At 36.3% G+C, this 23,411-nt stretch overlaps 3 protein-coding genes across 3 annotated transcripts; 2 read left to right on the top strand and 1 right to left on the bottom strand.

The window, feature by feature from the left end:
• Nucleotides 1–1,836: 1,836 nt before the first annotated feature.
• On the top strand, nucleotides 1,837–4,500 carry fgfbp2a (fibroblast growth factor binding protein 2a). The gene is made up of 2 exons (XM_051859942.1): nucleotides 1,837–2,593; nucleotides 2,701–4,500. The coding sequence occupies exon 1, from the start codon at nucleotides 1,855–1,857 to the stop codon at nucleotides 2,584–2,586; it is 732 nt and encodes a 243-aa protein (XP_051715902.1). The 5' UTR covers nucleotides 1,837–1,854; the 3' UTR covers nucleotides 2,587–2,593; nucleotides 2,701–4,500.
• A 711-nt stretch (nucleotides 4,501–5,211) lies between these two features.
• Nucleotides 5,212–6,259, top strand: fgfbp1a (fibroblast growth factor binding protein 1a). The gene has a single exon (XM_051861030.1). The coding sequence runs from the start codon at nucleotides 5,406–5,408 to the stop codon at nucleotides 6,006–6,008; it is 603 nt and encodes a 200-aa protein (XP_051716990.1). The 5' UTR covers nucleotides 5,212–5,405; the 3' UTR covers nucleotides 6,009–6,259.
• A 5,414-nt stretch (nucleotides 6,260–11,673) lies between these two features.
• Nucleotides 11,674–18,783, bottom strand: anxa5a (annexin A5a). Its single transcript, XM_051861031.1, has 13 exons — nucleotides 18,664–18,783; nucleotides 18,423–18,457; nucleotides 16,883–16,970; nucleotides 16,492–16,583; nucleotides 15,961–16,074; nucleotides 15,738–15,828; nucleotides 15,120–15,199; nucleotides 14,443–14,493; nucleotides 13,641–13,734; nucleotides 13,453–13,548; nucleotides 12,694–12,752; nucleotides 12,364–12,490; nucleotides 11,674–12,018 (listed from the first exon to the last, which is right to left on the bottom strand). Exons 2-13 carry the CDS (start codon nucleotides 18,423–18,425, stop codon nucleotides 11,963–11,965), a joined length of 951 nt encoding a protein of 316 aa, XP_051716991.1. The 5' UTR covers nucleotides 18,426–18,457; nucleotides 18,664–18,783; the 3' UTR covers nucleotides 11,674–11,962.
• Between the last annotated feature and the right edge of the window lie 4,628 nt (nucleotides 18,784–23,411).

Raw genomic sequence — 23,411 nt, 5'->3', positions numbered from 1 at the left:
CAACACTATAGGCATAGAATGGAATATTGTGAACTATACCAAATGTTAGATAACAGATGGGAGATTTTTGCTTAAACCATGGCATTTTTTTGTCACTTTTGGTGTCATTTTCGACCCTGAGCCCTGGTTGATTTCGACCTGATTTTGCTCCATCCAAGAAGGTTAGTTTATTTTTTAATATAACACTTGTCATCTATTTCAGTCAGCTGTCCCTATGTTTTAAGCTAAGAAACTCTACTTGTGGAAGCCAGTAACACTTCAAAGAAAGCCAGAAAAAGAGCTGTAATTGGCCCCTCACACACTCACAGAGCCTTTGATTCCACGCAGTTGACCTGATTTGTTCTGGAAGTTTACATTTCAATTTCTGCATCAGCTACAGGGACCCCCTTCTCCCAGATACCATTGATTGCTTGAAAAATAAACATGTGATTAGTTTGTGTTTGCTGTAATTCATGTGTTCAGACACACATTTTCTCTAATTTTCCTCCATGCCTCATTTCTTTAAGTGATCATATAATATAAATGTTCATATAATTATGTGCCTGCCATGATTCTGATCCTTCATGCACAACAGTCAAAATCTCTTAAAAGGTTAGTTCACCCAAAAATGAAAATTCTGTCATTAATTACTCACCCTCATGTCGTTCCACACCCGTAAGACCTTTGTTCATCTTCAGAACACAAATTAAGATATGGCTCAGTGAGGCCTCCATTAACAGCAAGTTAATTTACACTTTCAAATGCCCAGAAAGCTACTAAAGACATATTTAAACATGTGACTACAGTGGTTCAACCTTAATATTATAAAGCGACGAGAATACTTTCTGTGCGCCAAAAAAACAAATAACGACTTTATTCAACAATATCTAGTGATGGGCGCAACCCACGTAAAGATGATAATTCCACAAATAACTGCAATTGCAGTTTCAAACAGAGATGGCGACAAAGAGGCAAAACATACTGACTTCAGATCTTTTCTTATTGTTAACTTTTTCTCACAGTAATCTTTTTTATTTTTTATTGTGAAGTGTAAACGGCTTCAATAATTTAGTGACAGAAGCAGATCACAGTTTATCACATTTGAACCAACTTGACTGGCATACGGTCATGCAAGAAAGTCCACTAAACGGTTATAGTACTCACATAAACCAAGATTAAGTATTCTTGATGGAGAGCATGGACAGATTCCCTGTGTTCCATTCAGAAGGGCTCATCCCTATGCCCTAATCCCTTCAAAGGGTTTACCCTCCGGAGTGAAAGCTTCGAAGGGATGAAGGGTGTAGGGGTCCAAAAAATTATTTTTTTGGAACGCACTTCTGTATCATTTTAACGAGACAATCAAGGAGGCGCCTTCGTCACACATTTTGTAAGTGTCCATCAGTTGTACCCTTCGAAATCCTTCATTCCGAAGGGCCCTTTGAAGTGGCCAGTTTGGAGCACTTCGGTTTGGAACGACCCTTCAATATGGCAACCATGATTATTTTCACTCCGAAGTGCCCTTCGGAGGGCGATATATCCCGTTGGGAACGCACCGATTGTTTCCCAACATCATAAACAAAAAAAAAAAACACAACATCAATAACAAAAAAACGTGACTGGAAAGCTAATATAGCTGTGGTGTACTGTGAATTACGCAACAAATGCAGGAGAAAGTTCCAGAACTGAGTAGGGCTGCTCTCAATGTCACTTTTTCTCAATTGGTTACATATGTGTTCCTGCTTCTCACTGACTTTCGCCAGACAGCCATGCAAACAATACACCCCCCCAGGCAAGAAGCCAACTTTTTTTTTACCCTCAAAATACCCTCTTTGTGACCAAAGCCTTTAAATAGTGGAGTCAGAAGTCTCTCCACCAATGTCAGCGACTCACAACATGTGGACAATCACAAGCACACTCCTGCTAACATGCTGCCTCCAGGCAGCTCTCGCTCAAACCCAGGGTCACGATGATGATGAACCAGGAGGCAGGAGGAACGTTTGGAAAGATGTGATTGAGTTTCTTACCAGAGGCACCAAAGATGAATGCTACATGAGCGTGATAGGACAAAGAGATCTGACTAAGCTCCGCATCACTTGCCAGGGCCTGGAACATTCGTACTGGTGTGAGTACCAGGGCAAGCCTCATGTCTGCCGCTCTTACAAAAAAAATCCAGTACATTATTACAAGCAGATCATGTGGGACCTCCGCAAGTTACAGAATGCTTGCCAAGGCCGACGCGTCATAAAGCCTCAGATGTGCAAGAGAGCATCCGACGAGGCTCAGATGGTCTTCAGATCTGAATCTTCAACAGCCCCTGTCACAACCCAGACAATGAGACCACAACAAAGACGACAAGAGCAGAGGCCAAAGCCTACTAGACCACAATTAAAAACACAATCAGGCGAAGCTGCTCAGGACAAACCGAATCAACCCAATGCTCTCAAATCCACCATTCAGAGGGAAATTATTACACCTACACCTACACCAACTGTGCCACAACCAACCACACAGGTACCCATGAGTGAGGCCAAGAAACTTGCTCAGGACTACTGCTGGCGCTCTTTTCATGGTGTGTGTTCCTGGGTCATAGGGTGGTTCAGACACTAAGGACAAGGTATAGTACTTTTTTAATTACCAAAAACAATATAAATGCATGTATGTATATAATGAGTTGCTGTAAATCTGAAAACTGTATCTAAAAAGTGTGTGTCCTCTCTGCAGTCACTCACATTTCCGCAGACAACAAACCATGAAGGTTTCGGACTGACAGAGACAAATGGAGGTGTGTGTTAAGACAGGGATTTGGAAAAACCTTTCTCTACAATATATTCTTATGTATTTCAAATGTAAATACTCTAATATACAATGTATCAGAATAGACGAGATTGCACAGCTAGTTAGCAATGAATTTAGCTGTTGAGCATAATGCTGCTAACTGTTGTTTTCCAATCCATAATCTACATGATGAGGAGCTTCCTCTTATCAAGTGAACTGAATACTATATGTGTATTAAAGAGTTCACCCAAAAATGAAATTTCTGTCATTAAGTACTCACTCTCATGTCGTTCCACACCCGTAAGACCTTCGTTCATCTTCGGAACACAAATTAAGATAGTTTTGATAAAATCCGAGGGTATCTGATCCACACACAGGCAGCAACGTCATTACACCTTTTGATGTCCAGAAAAGTAGTTAAAAACATTTAACATTGTTAAAATAGTCAACGTGACTACAGTTACTTTAATGTTATGAAGCAACGAGAATATTTGTGTTCTGAAGATGAACAACATGAGGGTGAGTAGGAGAGCGCGGGGCACAAACTAACGCGGGGTTAGTTGTAACACGCATGGTTTAAATATTTCCACACACGCTAGCATGAAGAAACTTAGCATATTTACTAGTTGCCATATCGACAATATATAGAGAAAAAATTGCGCCAAAATTCAGAAATATTTGAAAGAGATCACGGAACATTTATTTACTAATAGCAAAAGTCAATTTCTTACTTAAGCTAATTTTTCATCTATATTTTTTTTTTTTGTTTGTTTATTTAAAAATAGACAAATCTGATATTATTTTAAACTCCAATCTCTTGTTTAGCAGTTTGGGTAGTTCTTTAATGCTTCACTAACTATCAGAAGACACTAACCAGGTTTAAAGTCCAGTTGCGTTGTAACACTGCGTTACAATGTGCCCCGCTATTAGAACTATACTATTCTATACAGTTACTATACAACTGGCATAATCAACTTTTATGAATGTCTGTTGAGAAACCATGGAAAAAAGGTGAATAAAGACTGAGAGGAAGAACCTGAACATTCAGAAAATATTATTTCAAGAAATGTACAGCATTTGTACTGTCTCGTCTATTTGTCTCATGTTCTGTGAGAGTGTTGTCAAACCACAAAATTATTTAAATTTGAATTTCTAAAAAAAAATGCCAATATTTTATATTAAAAAAATAATAATTGTCTTTTATTGACAAAATATTTTAGTTTGTCATGTATATTATTTTAATTAAATCAGATAACATTTTTAGCTGTCATATGGTCATTTTTACAACGTGCCCCACCTATGGGGCATGTTGTCACATTTCCCTTCCCTTCTTTCGGGGTAAATAAAGAAAAAAGTATACACTGTATTAATGAAACAAAGCCACATATTTCTACCAGACACGTGTGAAATTAATGTGGAACAAAAGGAGTTCTCTGAACCCTAAGTAGCCTACATTTACACAAACTGAGAAAGTCAAAAAGCGTTAGGTTGTGCCCCGCTCTCCCCTACTTAATGACAGAAATTTCACTTTTGGGTGAACTAACCCATTAATCCTTGCAATGTTATGTATTTATGAGTGCTGACCAATTACGGGTCAGCGTTTTACTTTACTTCGTTTTAATATATCAGTGAAAACTCATAATGTATATGGATATGTCTCTGTCTACTGCATTTTTATAGTGATGTAGGTAATACTCAAGTGTATAAATGATTTTGTGTATGTTTTGAATAAATTTTGGCTCTTTACCTTTTCTTTTTGTGTGGGAGTGATTTTCATGAGCGTGACAGCAGCAGGCGCTGTTGTGTTTGAAAGGCTTCGTACCTGAGAAAGATCGTTTAAGGCCTAGGGCTGGAAGTATTTATTTCCCATACAAAATTTTATTAGTAACCACATTTTCCACCAAAATGCTTTCTACAATTATATGCTAGGCTATGTATTTTATTACCACTGTTTGTTATCGTTATGATAGCCTATATTATGATTTCATGGTAGATGGTGACTAAAACCTTAGGCCTAATTATAGCCTACAACCTGTCGCCATGACGGAGAAGAGGACCGTTTCAATAGTGCACGGTAGGTAATTAATTTCATTTTAATTTTTAAAATTACAGCTACATTGCTAGCTGTTGCCGTTGTACAGTCATGTATGTTTGGTCATTGTTGCATAATTGTACGTCTTTACACTGAGAAATGAGCATTAGTATAATTGGACGAAAGCGTCCATTGTCGTCCTCATTGCCTGCTCTTTCAAAAGAACCGATTCGCCACAGTAAATCTGAGGCGGACTTCATATTGTAAACGCGTTAACGGCCGTTATTTACAGTTGTAACAGTTTCCAGAACTTTCGTATATTAGCTGTACTATGCCTGTTCAGTTATGCTCTTTAAATAAACTAGATATGCCTTATTAAGTCAATTATTTGTCCTGTTGCCCAGAACAAGACACGTGCAATGTGGAGTGAGAGGGAGGTGCGTGCGCGAGATACTCTATAAATGCTACACAAAGAAACTTAAGGTCAAACCACACATTTCACTGCTCTCGTGCATTGTTATACCATATCAGTTGATCTATTATCTATAAAATCATCTGTGACCACAAATGCCGCGTCCGGTTTTCTATAAAGTTGTTTGAGATTAATTCCGATGAGGACATGATGCGCGTGACAGACATTGCTCTCATTCTGATTTTCGCCTGTATCGTGCAACAATTCGTACAGGTGAACAGCCTGAGAGATAGAGGAAGGAGAGCACAGATAGATAGGAAGGGGAGGGGAAGAGGTCAACGGAATGAAAGTAGCCTAAAAGGGAGATTCTCGCTGAAGGATGGAGCGCGGTGCTCGTGGCTCGCTGCGCGCGAGGGTGATGCGTTTGAATTGGGAGTCACCTGCAAAAACGGGGCAAAGACTTTCGGCTGCGAATATGTAGCAAAGCCCGCAACATGTCAGCAATACGCATCCAATACCAAAGCCTATTGGAAACAGATCGCCCGTTCGCTGAAAAAGCAGAAGAGATTGTGTCGCGACTCTACGGCGATGGTCAAAGCCAGTATGTGCAGGAGCGCGCCCGCGGATGCGCACTTCAGACTGAAGGACGCGCGTCCCACCTCCAGAGTCCCGTTACCGTCGCCCGCGGGGATTAATTACTGTTCTGACCGGATCGAGAGACTGAAAGTGGCCGAGGAATACTGCAGCAGCTCCTGGTCTTCACTGTGTACATTTTTCTTCTTGATGCTTGAGAATGATGAATGCTCATGATTGACTTTGAAAGAACTTTTTTCAAGGCCATTTTTATATTCCATTGATTAAGACTTCTATATGTAGGGTGAATTCAAGTTGATTGGGACACATTTTCCAATTCATCTCAATGACAAAGTGTGTCCCAGTCACCCTGAATTCACCATATTTATGAGATTAAAGTTTTGTAAATGTTTCTCGAAATCAATTCTGCTATAAAATGTTTTGATATGTCTTACAATTGTGAATAAAAATGACATTTTCTGATTGTTTTCATTATTGTTTTCATTTGTATTGTATTTTTGTAAACTATGTATGTCCATCATCCCAAAAAAAAAAAAAAAAAAGTAGGGGAGACTGGGGGCAATTGTAACAAATTTTGGTTATGTCATCATTACTCAAAAACCTTTTGAAATATTTGGATATAATTTTTATGTCAGTAACTTGTATCTGTGTTCTACTTGTTAACAGTCACCAAATGTTTTTACAAGCAATGTTAGAGTCACAATATTGATTGAAACATTAGAAGTCAAATGTTACATTTGCCCCCACATGCGGGGGCAATTGTAACAACACATGTAATACCTTCATATAAATACCAATGACCTCAATAAACTCCAGAGAATATGGATATAGTTAAAACTATTTAATATCCATTACATCCATATTATCCAGAACAATTAATTAACTCCCCTTGCTGTTTTCCTTGGTCTGAACCTCGGCATGCTGTGAACAGAGAGTGTACAGGGCCTACTCAGTAAAATGGATCCCCAGATTGAGAGGCAAAAACACTTTTCTTAAATTATTGTAATCTATAGATCTATTTTGATGTGCTTACTAAGCTGGACACTATTTTGATGTAACACTGCATTACAATTGCCCCCGACTGTACCACCCCGTGACAAGCTAGCCTGCTACCTAAAAAGGTCAAAGCTAATTGTTTGACAAAGATATAAAATGTTAGACAACAGAATGGTCATCAAAACAAGACAGATTTCATTTCATAGACATTAATGGTTAAGACAGTATGAGGGAAATACTGTAGATGAAAAAAAATTACTTTTATACCTCAAAAATGATTTTTTGTAGAAAAACTTTATCAAGTATGATTTAGAAGCTTGTCCTTTGGCACGCAGAGAGGGATCTCCACAGAGCACATGCAAAATGAGTTTCATGGTTCTGTCTCGTTTCTGATTGGTGTAATTTGAGATGTTACAATTGCCCCCTGTTACATTTGCCCCCGGTCTCCCCTACATGGTTTATATAAATATCACAGAGCTCCACAAGGAAAAAATGTCTCAAAAAACATTAGAAGTCAATATAGTCCCCACCATGATAAAAACTCTGTGTGTTTGGAGACCAAGTGGAACACACATGAGAGGGACTTTAAGTTCATGTGTAATAGAGAATTCATACTATATAAAATTGGTTGGTTACTGGAATAACATGCCTTGATTTTCTGTTTACAATAATCTCTTATCCTCACCAGAATGTTCAAGACAGTTTGGAAGGGTTGTGGGTCCAAGTGTGGAAACTGGCAAGTGTGAAACTTATTACTTTATTACTTTGACTCAGAAAGATCTCAAACCTAATCCTATTGTTGGAGGAATTTAAGTCAGTGTGTGTGTGTGTGTGTGTGTGTGTGTGTGTGTGCGTGCGTGCGTGTGTACTGTTTAACCTACATTGTGAGGACCAACTGTCCCCACAAGGATGGTAAAACCTGAGATCACCTGTATTACCAGCAGTCCCCACGAGGGAAATGGATTAATAAACATAATAAATGATGCTTATTTGAAAATGTAAAAATGCATTAAGTTTTCTGTGATGGGCAGGTTTAGTGTAGCGGGATAGAAAATTCATTTATTTTATTCAAGGTAGCTGCATGCTCAAGGCAACATATATTAAGTAATTAAAACTAAAAAATAAAATTGATAACAGAAAATATAATTAAATATATATTTAATTATATTTTCTGTTATCAATTTTATTTTTTAAGTTTTAGTATTGTTGTGTGCTTTTGTCATTTATATTAGTTTTTTATTTGTCTATGTAGTATTCATTAATTTTATTTATTAGTTCTAGTTTTAATTACTTAATATATGTTGCCTTGAGCATGCAGCTACCTTGAATAAAATAAATGAATTTTCTATCCCGCTACACTAAATATATATATATATAATATATATATATAATAAAATCTAATTCAAAATATTAACCAAAACTATAATAGTATCATTGATACTAAAATAACACTGGTGCAAGGTTTGTGTAAGTGTGCTTGTGTGCATGAATGTCCATCCACATATTGAAAAAAACAGCCTCTGCTTCACTTGTATCTTTAGCTCAGGTGAAGAGTGTCATTAGTTTAACTGTAAAAGTAACTGCAGAAAAGAGCCCATGTTAACTTCATTTTTAAACCTGGAGAAATGTCAAGATCACTTGGATCAATAAAAGCCTGAAGTCAATCTGTGATTTTTTTTTATTATTTTTTTTATCCACCCCATTTGGCATAATTACCTTTGTTGCAATTGGAAATCTTTCATTTTGATGTTGTATTACTATTTTCTTTTACAGTTTTACTGTTTCATACGAATGACAAAAATTCTCTGAATCTCATAAAGGGTTTGAATATGTTCTATGAAAGCAGTAAATTACTGTTTTGAAACTTCAGATATAAACATATTCTAGGATGCGGCTCTTTCTACAATATGTCGTGAACCAAAACACTCAAGCCAACAAAACTGATTTTAGCATCTTGTGGGTTTCTGGTAGCCATAACAGCCTATAGCTATGAAATTAAACACACTTACATGGCCTCTCCTTTCCAAAGACAACATCGCAGATTTGCTGACTTTTTCATTATGTCATTTAAAGAAAGCATCAATAGGTACATTTCTGGACTCATTTATGAGCTATGATTTGCTGATTTGAGTGAAATGTGATTACTAAACTGAAAACGGCAACAGGAAAATCTAGTGGAATATGACTGCGCCCAAAACCGTATTATTTTGCCCAAGGATAAGCTTCCAACAGGTATTCACATGAAGAATTAATTTGCTCATATCGTTGATAAATACTGTGTTGCATAACATTTTGGAATGAAAGAATGACCATTGTTTAGATTTCAGCTCTTTGATTGAAACATTGACATGTTTAATAGAATCAGGTATCAAATATCTTTTTATCTATTAATGAAGGTGTGGTCTTTACTTATGTGTATGATGCCAAAATGTCACTTAATATTCTTCATGCTTTCATCTCCCACTGTGATTAATTCAAACACTGCTCTCATGTTACCTATCAAGGGGATCCTTTACTTCCTGGTGGCTCCTGTGGGGTGGGGCTTCATGAATGGTTTCCATGTGGACTGAGGTGGCCTGATCGCACACCCTGACATTCTGAATTCTGATTGGCTAAAATAATGACCTTAATAAATTCCATCCTGGAAATATTGGAGTCCTCCGGAGAAATTAAAGGCTTTGTGCTGAGAGTGCCAGTGTTGGGATTTAGTAAAGCGATTTAGAGCTGCACACACACACACAATCCACATACCACACATAATAAAACAATGTGATCTTATAAGAGTCTCAACATCTTTGTAGCTCATGAACCAGTATGTATGTATTTCAGTCCAGAGTTAATAAGTGTGATATTCAGCTGTAAGCTGTATGGGAAAACAAGCAAAACAGTTCAAGTCATTAGTTACAGAGAAGGACTGGAGGCAAAGTTTTGATTAGGACACCAAGAAACATTTAAAGGGATACTTCATCCAAAAATTGAAATTCTGTCATCATTTACTCACCCTCAAATAGTTCCAAACCTGTATAAATTTCTTTGTTCTACTGTACACAATGAAAGATATTTGGAAGAATGTTTGTAACCAAGCAGATCTCTACAATAGTTGGAAAAAAACATACTAGGAAAGTAAATGGGGGGCGAGATCTGCTTGGTTACAAACATTCTTCCTAATATCTTTCATTGTGTACAGCAGAACAAAGAAATTTATACAGGTTTGGAACAACTTGAGGGCGAATAAATGAAGACAGAATTTTCATTTCAGGGGAACTATCCCTTTAATAGCAGGGACCTTAACTATATAATTCCATCTTCTTCCAATACTTTAAGAATACATCAGGTTGTGTATGAAAGTTCTCAATCTTTGCTTAAGTAAAATAATATCTGAGCAAGCACATAATATTTACCAGTAGAATCAAGTGCCAGTGATAATCTATGAAGCAATATAGTTTTATTTTAGGTGAAAAATACTTCAAATTTCCCAGACCTACTCACTACAAAATGAGTAATTTGGATTCATATTAATTTGGATATCATACTTTGTGTTGAGATTATGAAATAAAAATGTATATCTATGTAAATTTTAAATTCTATATAAGTTATAAACACTTTGTAAGAGTTGTGTATATGTTTTCTCTGTTATTTACACTACATGTTTTGTTTTTGAAAGAAATCTTATGCTCACAAAGGCTGCATTTATATGATCAAAAACACAGTAATATTGTGAAATATTGTTACAATTTAAAATAACATTTTTGCATATGTTTTCTATTTGAATATATTTTAAAATGTAATTTAATTGTGATGTCAAAGCTGAATTTTCAGCATCATTACTCCAGTCTTCAGTGTCACATGATCCTTCAGAAACCATTTTAATATGCTGATTTGCTGCTCAAGAAACATTTCTTATAATTGTCAACAGTTTTGCTGCTTAATATTTTTGTGGAAACCGCAGTAACTTTTTTCAAGATTCTTTGATTAATAGACAATTTCCAAGAACAGCATTTATTTGAAATAGAAAACTTTTGAAACATTATAATTGTTGTTACTACCACTTATGATCAGTTTAATGTGTCCTTACTGGATAAAAGATATATCTTCTGCTGAATAAATCCAAAGACTATAGTTCAATCATGACAACTCTCGGAATGAATTTAAACAGCATTTATTAATGCTGCTGCTGCTGCTGGATGAATGAGAATTCATCTAAAATGCACATGAAAACACTGAAGTGAATTTAGGCTGCTGCCAGGAAACATAGAAAGAACCCCCCGAGCAGATCTAGGCAGGTGGTGCTGGGGAAGGTGGAGGGCAAGCGAAATCCTATGGTGTGCTGCAATGAACTGATCCGATTTGAAGTCAGGAATAAATAGGTTACGTAGAAAGAACAAAACAGAATGATTGGACGATCAATTGGCTTTAAGCGAACCAATCAGCTGCTCGGAAGAGTTTCATGACTGAACTATATATATAAATCTTACTGACCCCAAACTTTTCAACAGTAGTGTATGTTTCAGGATCTGTTTTTTTCACATCATTGTCAGGGATAAAAGTGACTTTTTTGTGTTCTCATGGAAGGAGCATTTACTGAAATATTGTCTAGTTGAGTGTTAACTCCCTTACTTATCCCTTCTGCAGTTTTAAATTTGTGTGAATTAAATAATGTAAGTTTGTTTATTTAAGCTTGAGCAAAAGTTATTTTAGAATGTTAATATGTATGTGTGAGGAAATCATCTCATGCACTTTTATTAAGAAGAAAAACTGCACTTGATGGGTCAAAATAAGCTGAGTAAACCTGAAAGATTTGTTAGAACAATACTGCCATCTACTGACAATTATGTTATTTTGAGCAAGTGAAACAATATGAGAAACTGTATAAGACTCTAAAAAAAACATTCCATAATATTTTATTTTCAAAGTCTTCATGCAATTTTGAAACAATGATTCAAGCTAAACACAAGCTAAACCACCAAATTCTGTTAAAGAATCAATACACCAAACATCAACAATCAAAAACCATCAAAGAAAACCCTCCTATTCTCCAACACTGAAACTACTTTTTCTCAAACCATAAAACATAAAAGATGTAAAAATAAACACAAATGAGAAAATGTAAATGAGGAAGCTGAAGATCAGATAAGGACTTAATCTGACGTGGATAATTACTAACTACAGTATTGCTAATCATTACCACCACACAGGTAGAGCAGGGCCTTCTGGTAATCTCCGTCAGTGTCTTCCTAAAAATAGGTACAAAAGCCATGCTAAGATTTATCTGTGTGTGAGAGAGTGTGTGTGTGTGTGTGGTCCTGGTATTCAATTCCCTACATTATGGGGACCAAATGTCCCCACAAGTATAGTAATACCAATAAATTTTGACCTTGTGGGGACATTTTTTGGTCCCTGTGAGGAAACAAGCTTATAAATCATACTAATTTGAAAATCTAAAAATGCAGAAAGTTTTCTGTGATGGTAGGTTTAGTGTTAGGGGAATATACAGTTTGAAAATCATTATGTCTATGGAATGTGTGTCTATAATGAAATATCATTCAATATGTGTGTTTGTGTGTGTGTACATAACTTGCCTGTATGGTGCTGTAGAGTGATTCTCCATACTTCTTCTTATATATCGCTCTAACGTCCAGCATATCTCGCTCGCTCCTTGACACCATGACCCTTATGAGAGTCTCATCATCAGTGCCGGCACGCTGTAAATAAACAAACCAATAATGTGTGAAATCTGTTGTTTCATTATCATTCAAACCAACACATTCATTTACTAAGCAGGCCACAAGTTGATTTTATTTTTCCACTTGAAGTGTCAGCGATCCAAAATGAACAGCAAATTATCCAATTCCTAATTATCAGAGAGGGAAACTGATGAGAATCTCATGGAAATAAGCCTTCATACCCGCATTGACTCTCGAAGGGATTCAGCAAAATAAGCAGGCACACTTTTTGCGCACTTAACTAAAATGAGAGAAAGAGAAAAATCAGTTTTAAATTTCATTTAAAAGGGTTTTACTCACCCACATGTTGTTCCTAACCTGTATACTGTTATTATAGTTACGCAACTACAGTTAATAGTGACCATTAAAACACCATAAAAGCACCTTCATGTGAGGGACAGACTGAAATTGCGGTTGTTTTTCACTGATAATCTCACATCTAGCCTGTGTCCAAATTTAATCCCCTTCAGAAAGAGCAACATTATCAGTAAAAAAAAAAAAAAAAAGGAAACTTTGACAATTTTCAGTCTGTTCCTCACATAAAACTATTTCATGGCTTTAGGAGACTTGAAACTTATTTTGTTTTGTTTTTTGTTTTTTTGCTTGACACCTCCTGGTTGTTGAAAATTAAACTGAACTTGACCTGAAAATTCTCTAAAAATTACTACTTTGTCTTCCACAGAAAAAAATAACATCATACAGACCTGGAATTACATTGTAAGTAAATACTTTCCTCTTTATTTTCTTGCATCTGCAGATCATCTTAGTTTGCCTTTCATTCAAGAAATTAAATCTGTTTTACCAGATAGATTTTTTGGGGGGGTTGGTGGGGGGGACTATTCTTTTAATTTTCATTATAGAGTAATGATCAGTCCATCCAAATTGCAAATTAAGGTTATCTTAATCCTGTATGTATTGCCACACTGCAAGGATTTTCATACCCACAGCCAGCAGCAGTGCTTCCAGGTTCCCAGTGCACTCATCTTTTATGCTCTCTTCAATGTCACAGCCGGCAATCTTTTTGTAGGCATCAAACACTGAAACAGGAACACTGAAGCCATTAGGATGGCCCTTCAAGGCCATTCTGAATGCATCAAAAGGCTTTGAACACACATATACAAACATGCACCTTTTCTCAGGTGTTCTGCACTCCTGTTGCCAAGTATGTTGATGAACTTGTCCTCGTCCGTGCCAAATTTCTCCTCTCCGGCAGCAAACAGCTCCTGAAACACGATCAATGAACAAACACTTCTAAGGTTTGCAACTTAAACCAGAGGATCTGGTTACGTCTTTTTTACATCAACACAGGCAACTTTAATCATTAATCAAATACCGTTGGGCACAATTTATAACAATAGATTCAAAACTCTTACAATTAATTTTGTGAAACAAAAGGAGCTGTTAGGTACAGTGTTCAAGCATGCGTTCAGTATAATAGAAGTGGATAGTGATTTATACTCCTAGAAGGACAAGAAAGCACCATACACACTCAAACAAAGCTACTGTATGGTTTCGGAAGACTTGATATATAGTGAATAAGTCAAATGGACTACTTTTATGATATTTTTAGGGTGCTTCTTTGTCTTTTTTTGGAGCTTGACTGAATAAATCACCATCCACTTTGCAAGAAAACAGAAGCTTGGATATTTTGCCTAACATCTCCTTTTGTGTTTCACATGAAAATAAATATTGCAGGGCTAAAACAATATGAGGGTGAGTAAATCACAAAAATTGTGTCACCCAAAAATGAAAATTTACTTTCTTTCTTTTGTTCCACAGAATCAAGAAAGTCATACAGGTTCGGAACGACACGAGGGATGTCAATGTAAATGTCAGAAATATCATTTTTGTGTGAACTGTCCCTTTAAGAAATTCATAGGCCTTTATGAGGGCGTTTAATCATCCAAAAGTGTGACTGTTTTGAACTTTACCTTGGCATCTTTCTCCACTCTGCTCTCATCCACTCCCTCTTCCCTGTTTGCCTGTTTATAGGAACAGAAACATAACCGAGGTGAGAGAACGTCAGAGAAACATCAGCCCTTCTCCACAACCCCATATGCTGAGATGGTGCGTGGAATTTTCCCTAACCTGGCAAACTCCGATATTGAATTACCTACACTTTACCCCTGAGAACCATTTAATCTTCTCCACAACATTAACTCAAGAGCTGTTTTAATTACTTAAGGATGACTTCACTGGTGCTCATGTTATCATTCCAAGAGGAGGCTGCTCTGTTTAATCGCATTACCTTTTTTAGTATCTTCCTTTCTTATCTCTGATCCTACTCAAGACTATGACCAAAATCATATATCACAGTATGAGTCATTTTATATAGGCTATTGATAATGATATATATCATGACAATAGTTATTTTTGCTAGGAATGATACCAGAAATGGTAATCATGTACATTTTTGATAAGCCAGCGATTTAAATCCTTATTTGATTGCTTTCTTTTTCTTTTAATTTCAAATGTATTGGATACATATATATAGAGAGAGAGAGAGAGAGAGAGAGAGAACGTACCATCCTACTGCATTAGGCTATCTTTTCCATTTCCTTTTAAACTGAGAACCTATTGTTTGTTTTTTGGGGGAGTTTTTTTTTACCTTTACGAGGATCACCAGCAACCTCTGGTAATGTCCTGACGTATCACCCATTATGTCTTTTTCCAGCTTGCCTCCATGTTCTAGGTCAAGACACATGAGACAGGGTCTATTGACAGTTCACACTTATCTCGACAATTGCTGCTTATTGGTCTGAACTGAGTCTAATTGGAAGAGATCAGTTGTAACAGTGATGCCCTGCAGTATCTTTATGATCGAGTCTTCTCAAATATCTTGATCGGGGTGGCTTTCATGCATTCCCTCACCTTACTGTGCTCCATATGGCCTGTTTGTTTGCAACCCTGACAGCAACATAGTGTCAGCCCAGATCCGGCCTGATTACACACAGCCAGATCTGGTCCGCGTGTAATCCACATGTACCAGATGTGGGCCAGATCTGGGCCACACCATGTTGCTGTCTGGGAATACAGACAATAAGGCATCTTTGGGGAAGGGAAACCCACAGCTTACAATGGACATTTACCAAAAGATTGATCCTTACCATCTTAAATCAATTATTTGGAGTGCCCAACGTAAATATAAATGGACGTGGTCAAGCATCAAACTTGCAATGGTGAGACATTTTAAATTTAGCCTAAACCTGTACCTACACAATATTACCTTTCTTGTAAGCTTTGATGATATCTTTTATCTCATCACATGTCCTGGATGCCAGAATCTCAATTAAAACTTGGTCTTCAGTACCCACTCCCTGTAAGAAAATAAAAAGATAGCCAGTCTAAGATGAGATCAGCTCAAGTGTATCATAATGGAATTTCATAACAATATGTGTGTTATTCTTTCTTTTTTCTTTTTCTAGTTTTAATTATATCCCATACGTTACCTTGATGGCCTTATGGAGTTCATTTGCATCATATATTGCAGGTGGAGCCATGAGGGCCACAATGAGATCCTCTAGCTTCCCTCCAAGTTCAGACCGTAAGTCTTTCACAAGATCCTGTAGACAGGGACGACATGGGAGAAATAACGAGAGAACAAACCATAAAACCAAAGAAAATATAATGCCCTTTAAACAGGAGATGTGAAGCTCATTAGCATTTTAACATCGCTTTAGATGTTCATGTCAGCACTGAATTATATTAACATCAATAAGTGGGTGTGTGCAAAACGACGGTCCAAAAAAAATAAAACAAGTAATCTAGATGTACTGCTATTGATGCACAGCAGTGTTTCTAAATAATTGAATGGAACAACAGTCATGTTTGTTTGTCTTAATTTTAAACAGCATTTCTATTGTGTTATCATATTAAACCTATTTCCACAGATATACTTAGAGTTAAAAGACATAATTTAGATTCAGAAAACTGATTATTCCTTATCTGGTGGAAGATAATAGTGTAATACACTCACTCACCTTGCCATGAGCTTTCTTATAGGCTGCTTTTATTTCCTGTCGCTGGTTATTACTGCGAGCTGCCAGTAACATGAGGATGGCATCTTCATCAGGTGCCTGAAAACAAAGCATCCACACCAGCTTAGACAAGAGGATGAGATACTAAAGTGAGCTTAAGATGGTTTACTTCAGTCCACTGATCAGTATAATTTGCTAACAGCAATCAGTGTACTATTTAACATTGTGTAATAGTTACCACTACGTCCAGGGACATCATCATGATTGCTAATTATGAATAAGTAAGAAAGTCCCCTCTAACTGACCATTCAAAATCAGCAGGAAAAACCACCTAGATCAAAAAAATGGTGAACTCTCTAGTGTATTATCTTTTAAAGGTCTGATTTGTTTAACTCACCTATCCCTTTCATGGCTTTGCGCAAAACGTCTGCATCATGCTTTGCATTGAAGTTCACAAAGGGTTTCACACTGCCTCGGAATGCCTGCAGAAAATACAAAACCAAAATGAATGTATTGCAAAAAAAATAATATTAATGGAGACTGACGTCATTCTGTTCTTCACAACTAAAATGTGTCAGGTTAAATACAATATTCTGAGTATCATAAATGATTTGCAGCCCTTGCTGGTTGTCAAATATGAGCTCACATCAGAAAAGACAGCAACTTTTTAAAGTTTGCAGAGCAAAATATTTTTTATATTGAAACAAAAGCAGAAATTCAGGTTTGGTATTTGCAGGGTTTTGTTATTATTACCGTGGCTAAATATGAAAATGTCAAACTAAAATAATTAAGCTACTGTACATTATTCAAGACAATAAAAAACATCTGATGACATATGGAGCGGGTGAGTTCTTAACGGATTAGCCAGCGCAGGTGTTTGAGAATATGAGAAAACCTCATTATTAAACCTGCATGCAATGCCTCATGTCTTTCATCATTATCTTATGGAAATACTGATTATCAACCATACAGCAGGTGATATGAACCAATAATTCTGTAAAGTGTGTGCAATAAATGTGCTCTCAGTCTCTAGATGACCTTTCAAAGGCTGGAAGCAACCAAATCCACGATTCTTGTTAGCAGTGTGATTGTAATCTTTCTGGTAACCCTTTAAAAGCTCTGTAAACACCATATACAATACACACAGAGTGTCTGTAATCCATACACAACTGATTAAAGATAGACCAGGACTATGGCTCAGGTTAATGATAAGTGCTGTGGTGAATGGTGTGATAAGGTATAGGGATTGGGTTTAGGGTTCAAGTTCAGGTTGAAGGTTAGGGATCAGTTAACCCTGAGACCTACAGTCCAATTCAATACCAAATAGCTTTAAACTTTCCTTGCTCCCATGCTTTCTATAATAAAGTGCAAGAAAGCACACATAGGATTATGTCTTAGAATCATGTCACCTTGTAAAACTGCCTGTGTCATAGCATTAAATTTTTAAGAAACAACACATGATATGCCAGCCCAAGCATTACTAATCCTTTTCTATGTCCTACAGTCTATGGGGGTTTACTCGGTTCTGGCAGGTGTGGGATGATAAAGCCACAGTGACCTATTCGGTGGGTTTCCTCAAACAGGACTCATCTGCTGTAATCCAATCATCCATCACCATCCATGCCAACATGGATCTGATAACTTAACGCATGGATCCTTATTTATGGGGATTAATGTAAGTGAAAAACAATCACCTTTTTTTGATGATGATGATGATGATGATGCTAATGATTATCATAATACTACTCGTTTTTGTATACTAAATGTTCAACCGATAAAAAAAACTTTAACAAACATACAAGTCCAGAGTTAAACCCGCAAAATAACACAAGACAAAGTCCTAAACGAGCTTGATTAAACTCATTTATCTAAATCATTTAAAATGTCAATTTTAATACAAACCTAAAATGATACAAATGCATCTGAACTCTTACCATTTGTACAGGTGCAGGAAGCAGTATGTGGGGTTCTGAAAAGAAAAAGTAGAGAAAGTTATCTTTATCAGACCAATTCAGCGATTACAGATAACAGAAATTTGTTACTTTGAAATTGAAGCTCCTAGAATCGACAGTTCAATAGCTAAAGGACTGTAAGACGCAATATAAATAATTCCCGTTTACACATTTAAGCTACGCTGTTACAGTACGTTGTCTATATTCAGGAGAGCGAACGTACCTGTTGATGTATTCTGTCACCTGTGCGCGAGAGGTCAGACTTCTGGCGCGTCAACAGTTGGCGAAAGAGTTGTAGCTGGATGTAGGACACGCCCTCAAAACCAGCTGTCAATCTTATTGAGTGACGTGGAGAACAGTTTAAGACAGGATAGTTGTCAGTAGCAGTGGCTTATTCTTATACGTGTCTTTATATTTTTAAGTAACTATATATATTTTTTAACATTTAGTATCCTAGATACAACGGTTTAAATTATTACTGGTGAAAATAAGTAGGCTAAATAAAAAAAGGACGAGGTGACAGTTTTGTTTTACACCCAAACTCCAAACGTCCGCATGTGGCCAGTATGGAGCCAAATTTAGGCACTTGCACTTCTTATTCTTGGTTTTCAGTAAATATACGCTTAAAATACAGTTTCACACTCTCGTTATTGAATTTAAACAGTATATATGCATCACCGAGCAATTATGTAGGCCTAATGTTTTTTCTGAAAGTCATGAACTTTTACACAACTATGTAATTATTGAATTATGTATTAGAATTGATATAATTCTAGAGTGGAAATGACCTTTTAAACATTTTTGAAATGAAATGACTCCTTTGTCTTGGATAAGAGCACTCAAAATGGTTATGTAATAAAATAGTTATGCAATAATTTGTAATAATATAAATACTATTTTCATGTTTTTGCATAGGCTACTTTGACAAAATTAGTAACTTTTGATAACTTTATAAGCTGAAATTGCTGTTTGTGTGTAGAATAAATATATTATCATTGTTTTCGTTAGATGAAGTTCAGATGATGTTTTTCTTTTCTTCTTTTCTTTGTTTTGAACATAATCAATAGTTTGAACATTATTCATTATAGCAGCATCAGGCAGTGACAGAAGTAATAACCAGAGCACTGAGCGGCCCGCTCCGAACAGTGAATGATAGGCAATATAGTAGAATTATTGTCTGTGCCTTCCTTAAGGAATTATGCTTTTGCCACTGACTTTTAATGAGATGCTTATTTTATTTATAGTAAGCTTATTTATACATCACTTCAACATAGCAAAATAATCCTTATTTCGCTGTGTTGGGGTATGTATAAATAAAACACACTCCTTGCTGCAGAATGGATTGGGGTGGTGGACTTGCCAAGCAAAAAGAGAGCCAGGAATATTAATATTAGTTATTAGACAATTACTAATGCGTCAGTGTCTGAAGTGCACTTGAGTTCACTCATACCGTGTGTCAATATCCCTTATCAAATAAAAGAACTCTGCTGTTTGTTTGGCTAAACTGCTCAAGTACATATGCAGTGAGTGGCAGAGGTGTAAAGTATTTGAGTAAATGTAATTAGTTACTGTACTTAAGTATCTTTTTCGCTACTTTGTAGTTGTACTGAGTATCAAAGATATTAGCAACTTTTACTCTTTACTTGACTACATTTTTGAACAAGTAAATGTACTTTTTACTCCACTACATTTGTGATGAGTAATGCAATTACAAATTACATTTTGCATGGCACCTAACTTTTTCTGCAGCAGTTTTTTTCTGATAAAGAATCGATATCGCCATCTAAGGGCATTGAAGGTACTAAATCTTGTGCGTTTTGCCTTTACTCACCCAAACTTTACGTGAATGTGAGTGCGTTAGCAGGTAGTTGCTGATCGCAGGTGTTTGATTTTTGAGATGAGGAAATGACTGCAGCTGGTGATGAGGCTCAAACCAGCACGTACAGTAGACTTTGACTATTTCATTTTACTTAACATTGTATTATTTATCCACTATATTGACAAGACCTTTTTGAAGGATATTGATTTACCTTTTTGTGCACTTGAGCTTAACTGAGACTTGAGAGTTTGTCGATGTTTAAGAGGCTGTTGTGTCGACCATGATTTATTGCATAATTGAGGAGTTCAGTTTTATTTTGATTTTAGAAAATAAACTTGATTTCTCATCTTACAAATCGTTTCTTATTTTCACTGGCAGTCTCTCAGGTGTTGAGGACTAGTGCATCTCTGAGCCTACATTCAGTATGAGTAAAATACCCAAGTACTGTTAAAATCAGATACTTTAAGACTTTTACTCAAGTCGTATTGGAATTGGTTACTTGTAACTTGTAGTGGAGTCATTTTCGATGTAAGGTATCTGTACTTTTACTCAAGTATGGTTTTCAGGTACTCTACACCTCTGGTGAGTGGTGAATTTTAATTTTCTCACTTGCCTCATGCACATAAACACTGTGTCTTGCCCTGTATGGTGGAATAAAAGCAACAGAATTGACTTCATTGAGATTAATGAATGAAGATTTTTTTTTAGATCACTGATTAGAACATTATAATATCACTCTGGGTGGTATCTTACGCTAATTGCACACATATGCAAATGCATGTTTAGACAGTTCTTAATAAATGGATGTGCAAATCAAGGTATGAACATTGTCAGTTAGTTAAATTTAATTTTGTTTTTACATTTATGTAACCCTTAACATTTTGAGAGACATTATTTTCCGTCTCCGTCATACAGGTTTAATTAACTTTATTCACCTCAGTCTGCCAATGAAACAACAATAAATGAGCACTGAAAGAAATGCAAGGACACAGGGGGAAATGATATAAAAAATGTTCTGCTTTCTTTCACAAAGCTATCAGAATATTTTGCAAAACAAACATTATGTTTGAACATTAAACAGTATTGAGTGCGACAGGTCCCCATTGTTAGTAAGCAATTCCAAAATGAATTCAGGGTTGTGTTATGGAAAATCATTTTTCATTCAAGACATTTTCTTAATATTCAACATAATTGATTTCATTCTTTGGTTCATAAATAACCCTCTTCATACCAAGGACAAACAGTAGAAAAATCCATATTTACCCTGAAACTGTTATCAGAGATATTGACTGACTTTTCAATTGATCTTTTATAAAAATTTGTGTGTGTAATTTTGTGAGTGAATATTGGCTTTCTACATACTAATATACAGTAAGTTTAATTAATGTTATTAAAACTCTGCGTAGTAAATTAACTTTTATGTATGTTTCAAAGAATTTTTCTGATGTCAGAAAAACATTTTGATATTTTGGATCTAGAATCCTTAAAGAAAACACAAACTTACTAAACACAATTGTGTGTGCTGGAACAGATGAAGAAGCATTTGCCATGGTATAATAGATGAAATTCAGTAAATATCTCACATTTCCTTTGCAGAGCTTTAAAAGTCCTCAGTACTGTTTTGCCTTCTTTCATCACTCCCAGGCACTGTATTTTCAGTCACATCTTTAATTGTCCAGCTGTTTCAGAAATCAGAGCTGTATGTGAGTCCTTCTAAGTGTCTTTTATCCATCATTTCTCCCTCAGAACACATGACTTCTGCTTGAACCCAGATGTGGCTGAAGGGTGCTATTGCCTACAGAGTTCCTGAGCTGTTTCAGCAGCATCCACAGAAGAAGTCCCATCAGAAGCAGCAGGACTGTGAAGAGCCCCACATACACACTTAGGTTCCAGCCCCATCCCGCTGTAAGAGGCAAGGATGTGGATGCCACCAGGAACCTCCTTGGGGAAGGCATCAGTTGCAATAAAATCGCATAAAACTACTGCAGCTCTTTAGGGAATCCACTGATGCAGCCAGCTGATATGTAACTTGATGTGCGAGATTTATCCATGACAGGTGTCCTTGATGTCCCTCCCTCCTGTCATTAAATTTTTATTTATAATCCACAAGGAAGCGTGCTGTCTCTTTGGTGTTGTGCAAAATGGGAATGATGCTTGAAGTCCTCTCTGCAGCTGCACCCCCTCCTGCTGTTATTGAGTCACATTCACTCCCCTTTGTCCGCTCCTGTGTGTGTGACTATATTGTGATGATCAAATGTTCCTAAAATCACCTACACTATATGGTGAGAAACAACGGATGAAAATGTAAAAATGCAGAAATATTTGTTTGAGCTTAGAGATTGTAAATAAAATATAGAAAATATCAATAGCCCAGTTTAAAAACAACAGAAGTCAATGGAAAATCCCCATCGTGGTAGCAAAACAAATGTATGTGTTTTGCTTTTGAAAAAGCATCCACAATAGATTAATTTGATTAAACCAGCCTAAAATGGTTTGCTGGTCTTCGTTGGTCTCCAGTCCTGACCCAGTCAGCCTGGTTTTGGGAGACACCACCTTAAACCAGCTTGACAAGGCAAACCAAAGTAGTTTTATTGGGCTGTATCAACAAAATAAGCTTCAATAACATACTAACATATAATTAAAACTAAAAACCTGTGTTGGAACAAATGAATGAAAGAATGAATGAATGAATGTTCCTCAGAAATAAAACATAACTCATAGCTTTTTAGTTCTATTTTTAGTTTTTAGTTTTTTACATAGTAAGTAGGCTATGCTAACTTCTTTCTTAAAGGGATAGTTCACCCAAAAAATGAAATTCTATCATCATTTACTACCCTCAAGTTGAATGAATTGTTGTTGTATGAACAATTGTTGTTGTTCTTTCTTCTGCTGAGCACAAAACAAGATATTTTGAAGAATATGGGTAACCAAATAGCTGGTTACCAACTGTACTGTTTAGTTATGACATTCTTCAAAATATCTTCTTTTGTGTTCAGCAGAAGAAAGAAATTCATACAGGTTTGAACCAACTTGAGGGTGAGTTAAGGATTACAGAATTTTCATTTTTGGGTGAACTATCTCTTTAATAAGATTTTCGTGAAATCCATTTTCTTTTATCCACATTTCAAGACTTTTATCAGGTTTTTAGGTTA

The sequence above is a fragment of the Ctenopharyngodon idella genome, chromosome 14 (assembly GCF_019924925.1).
Source record: "Ctenopharyngodon idella isolate HZGC_01 chromosome 14, HZGC01, whole genome shotgun sequence".
Lineage (NCBI taxonomy): Eukaryota > Metazoa > Chordata > Actinopteri > Cypriniformes > Xenocyprididae > Ctenopharyngodon > Ctenopharyngodon idella.
Note: the sequence above shows the minus strand (reverse complement) of the source record. Positions and strands in the feature narration are given on the sequence as shown.

What these genes read in the sequence shown, in the direction of transcription:
- fgfbp2a (XM_051859942.1), top strand. Translation starts at nt 1,855, where the DNA reads ATGTCAGCGACTCACAACATGTGGACAATCACAAGCACACTCCTGCTA.
- fgfbp1a (XM_051861030.1), top strand. Translation starts at nt 5,406, where the DNA reads ATGATGCGCGTGACAGACATTGCTCTCATTCTGATTTTCGCCTGTATC.
- anxa5a (XM_051861031.1), bottom strand. An exon ending in ATAAGAAAGCTCATGGCAAG is followed by an intron (nt 16,075 to 16,491) that starts GTGAGTGAGTGT and finishes CCCTGTCTACAG; the next exon opens with GATCTTGTGAAAGACTTACG. An exon ending in AGCACTGCTGCTGGCTGTGG is followed by an intron (nt 12,753 to 13,452) that starts GTATGAAAATCC and finishes CTCTCATTTTAG; the next exon opens with TTAAGTGCGCAAAAAGTGTG.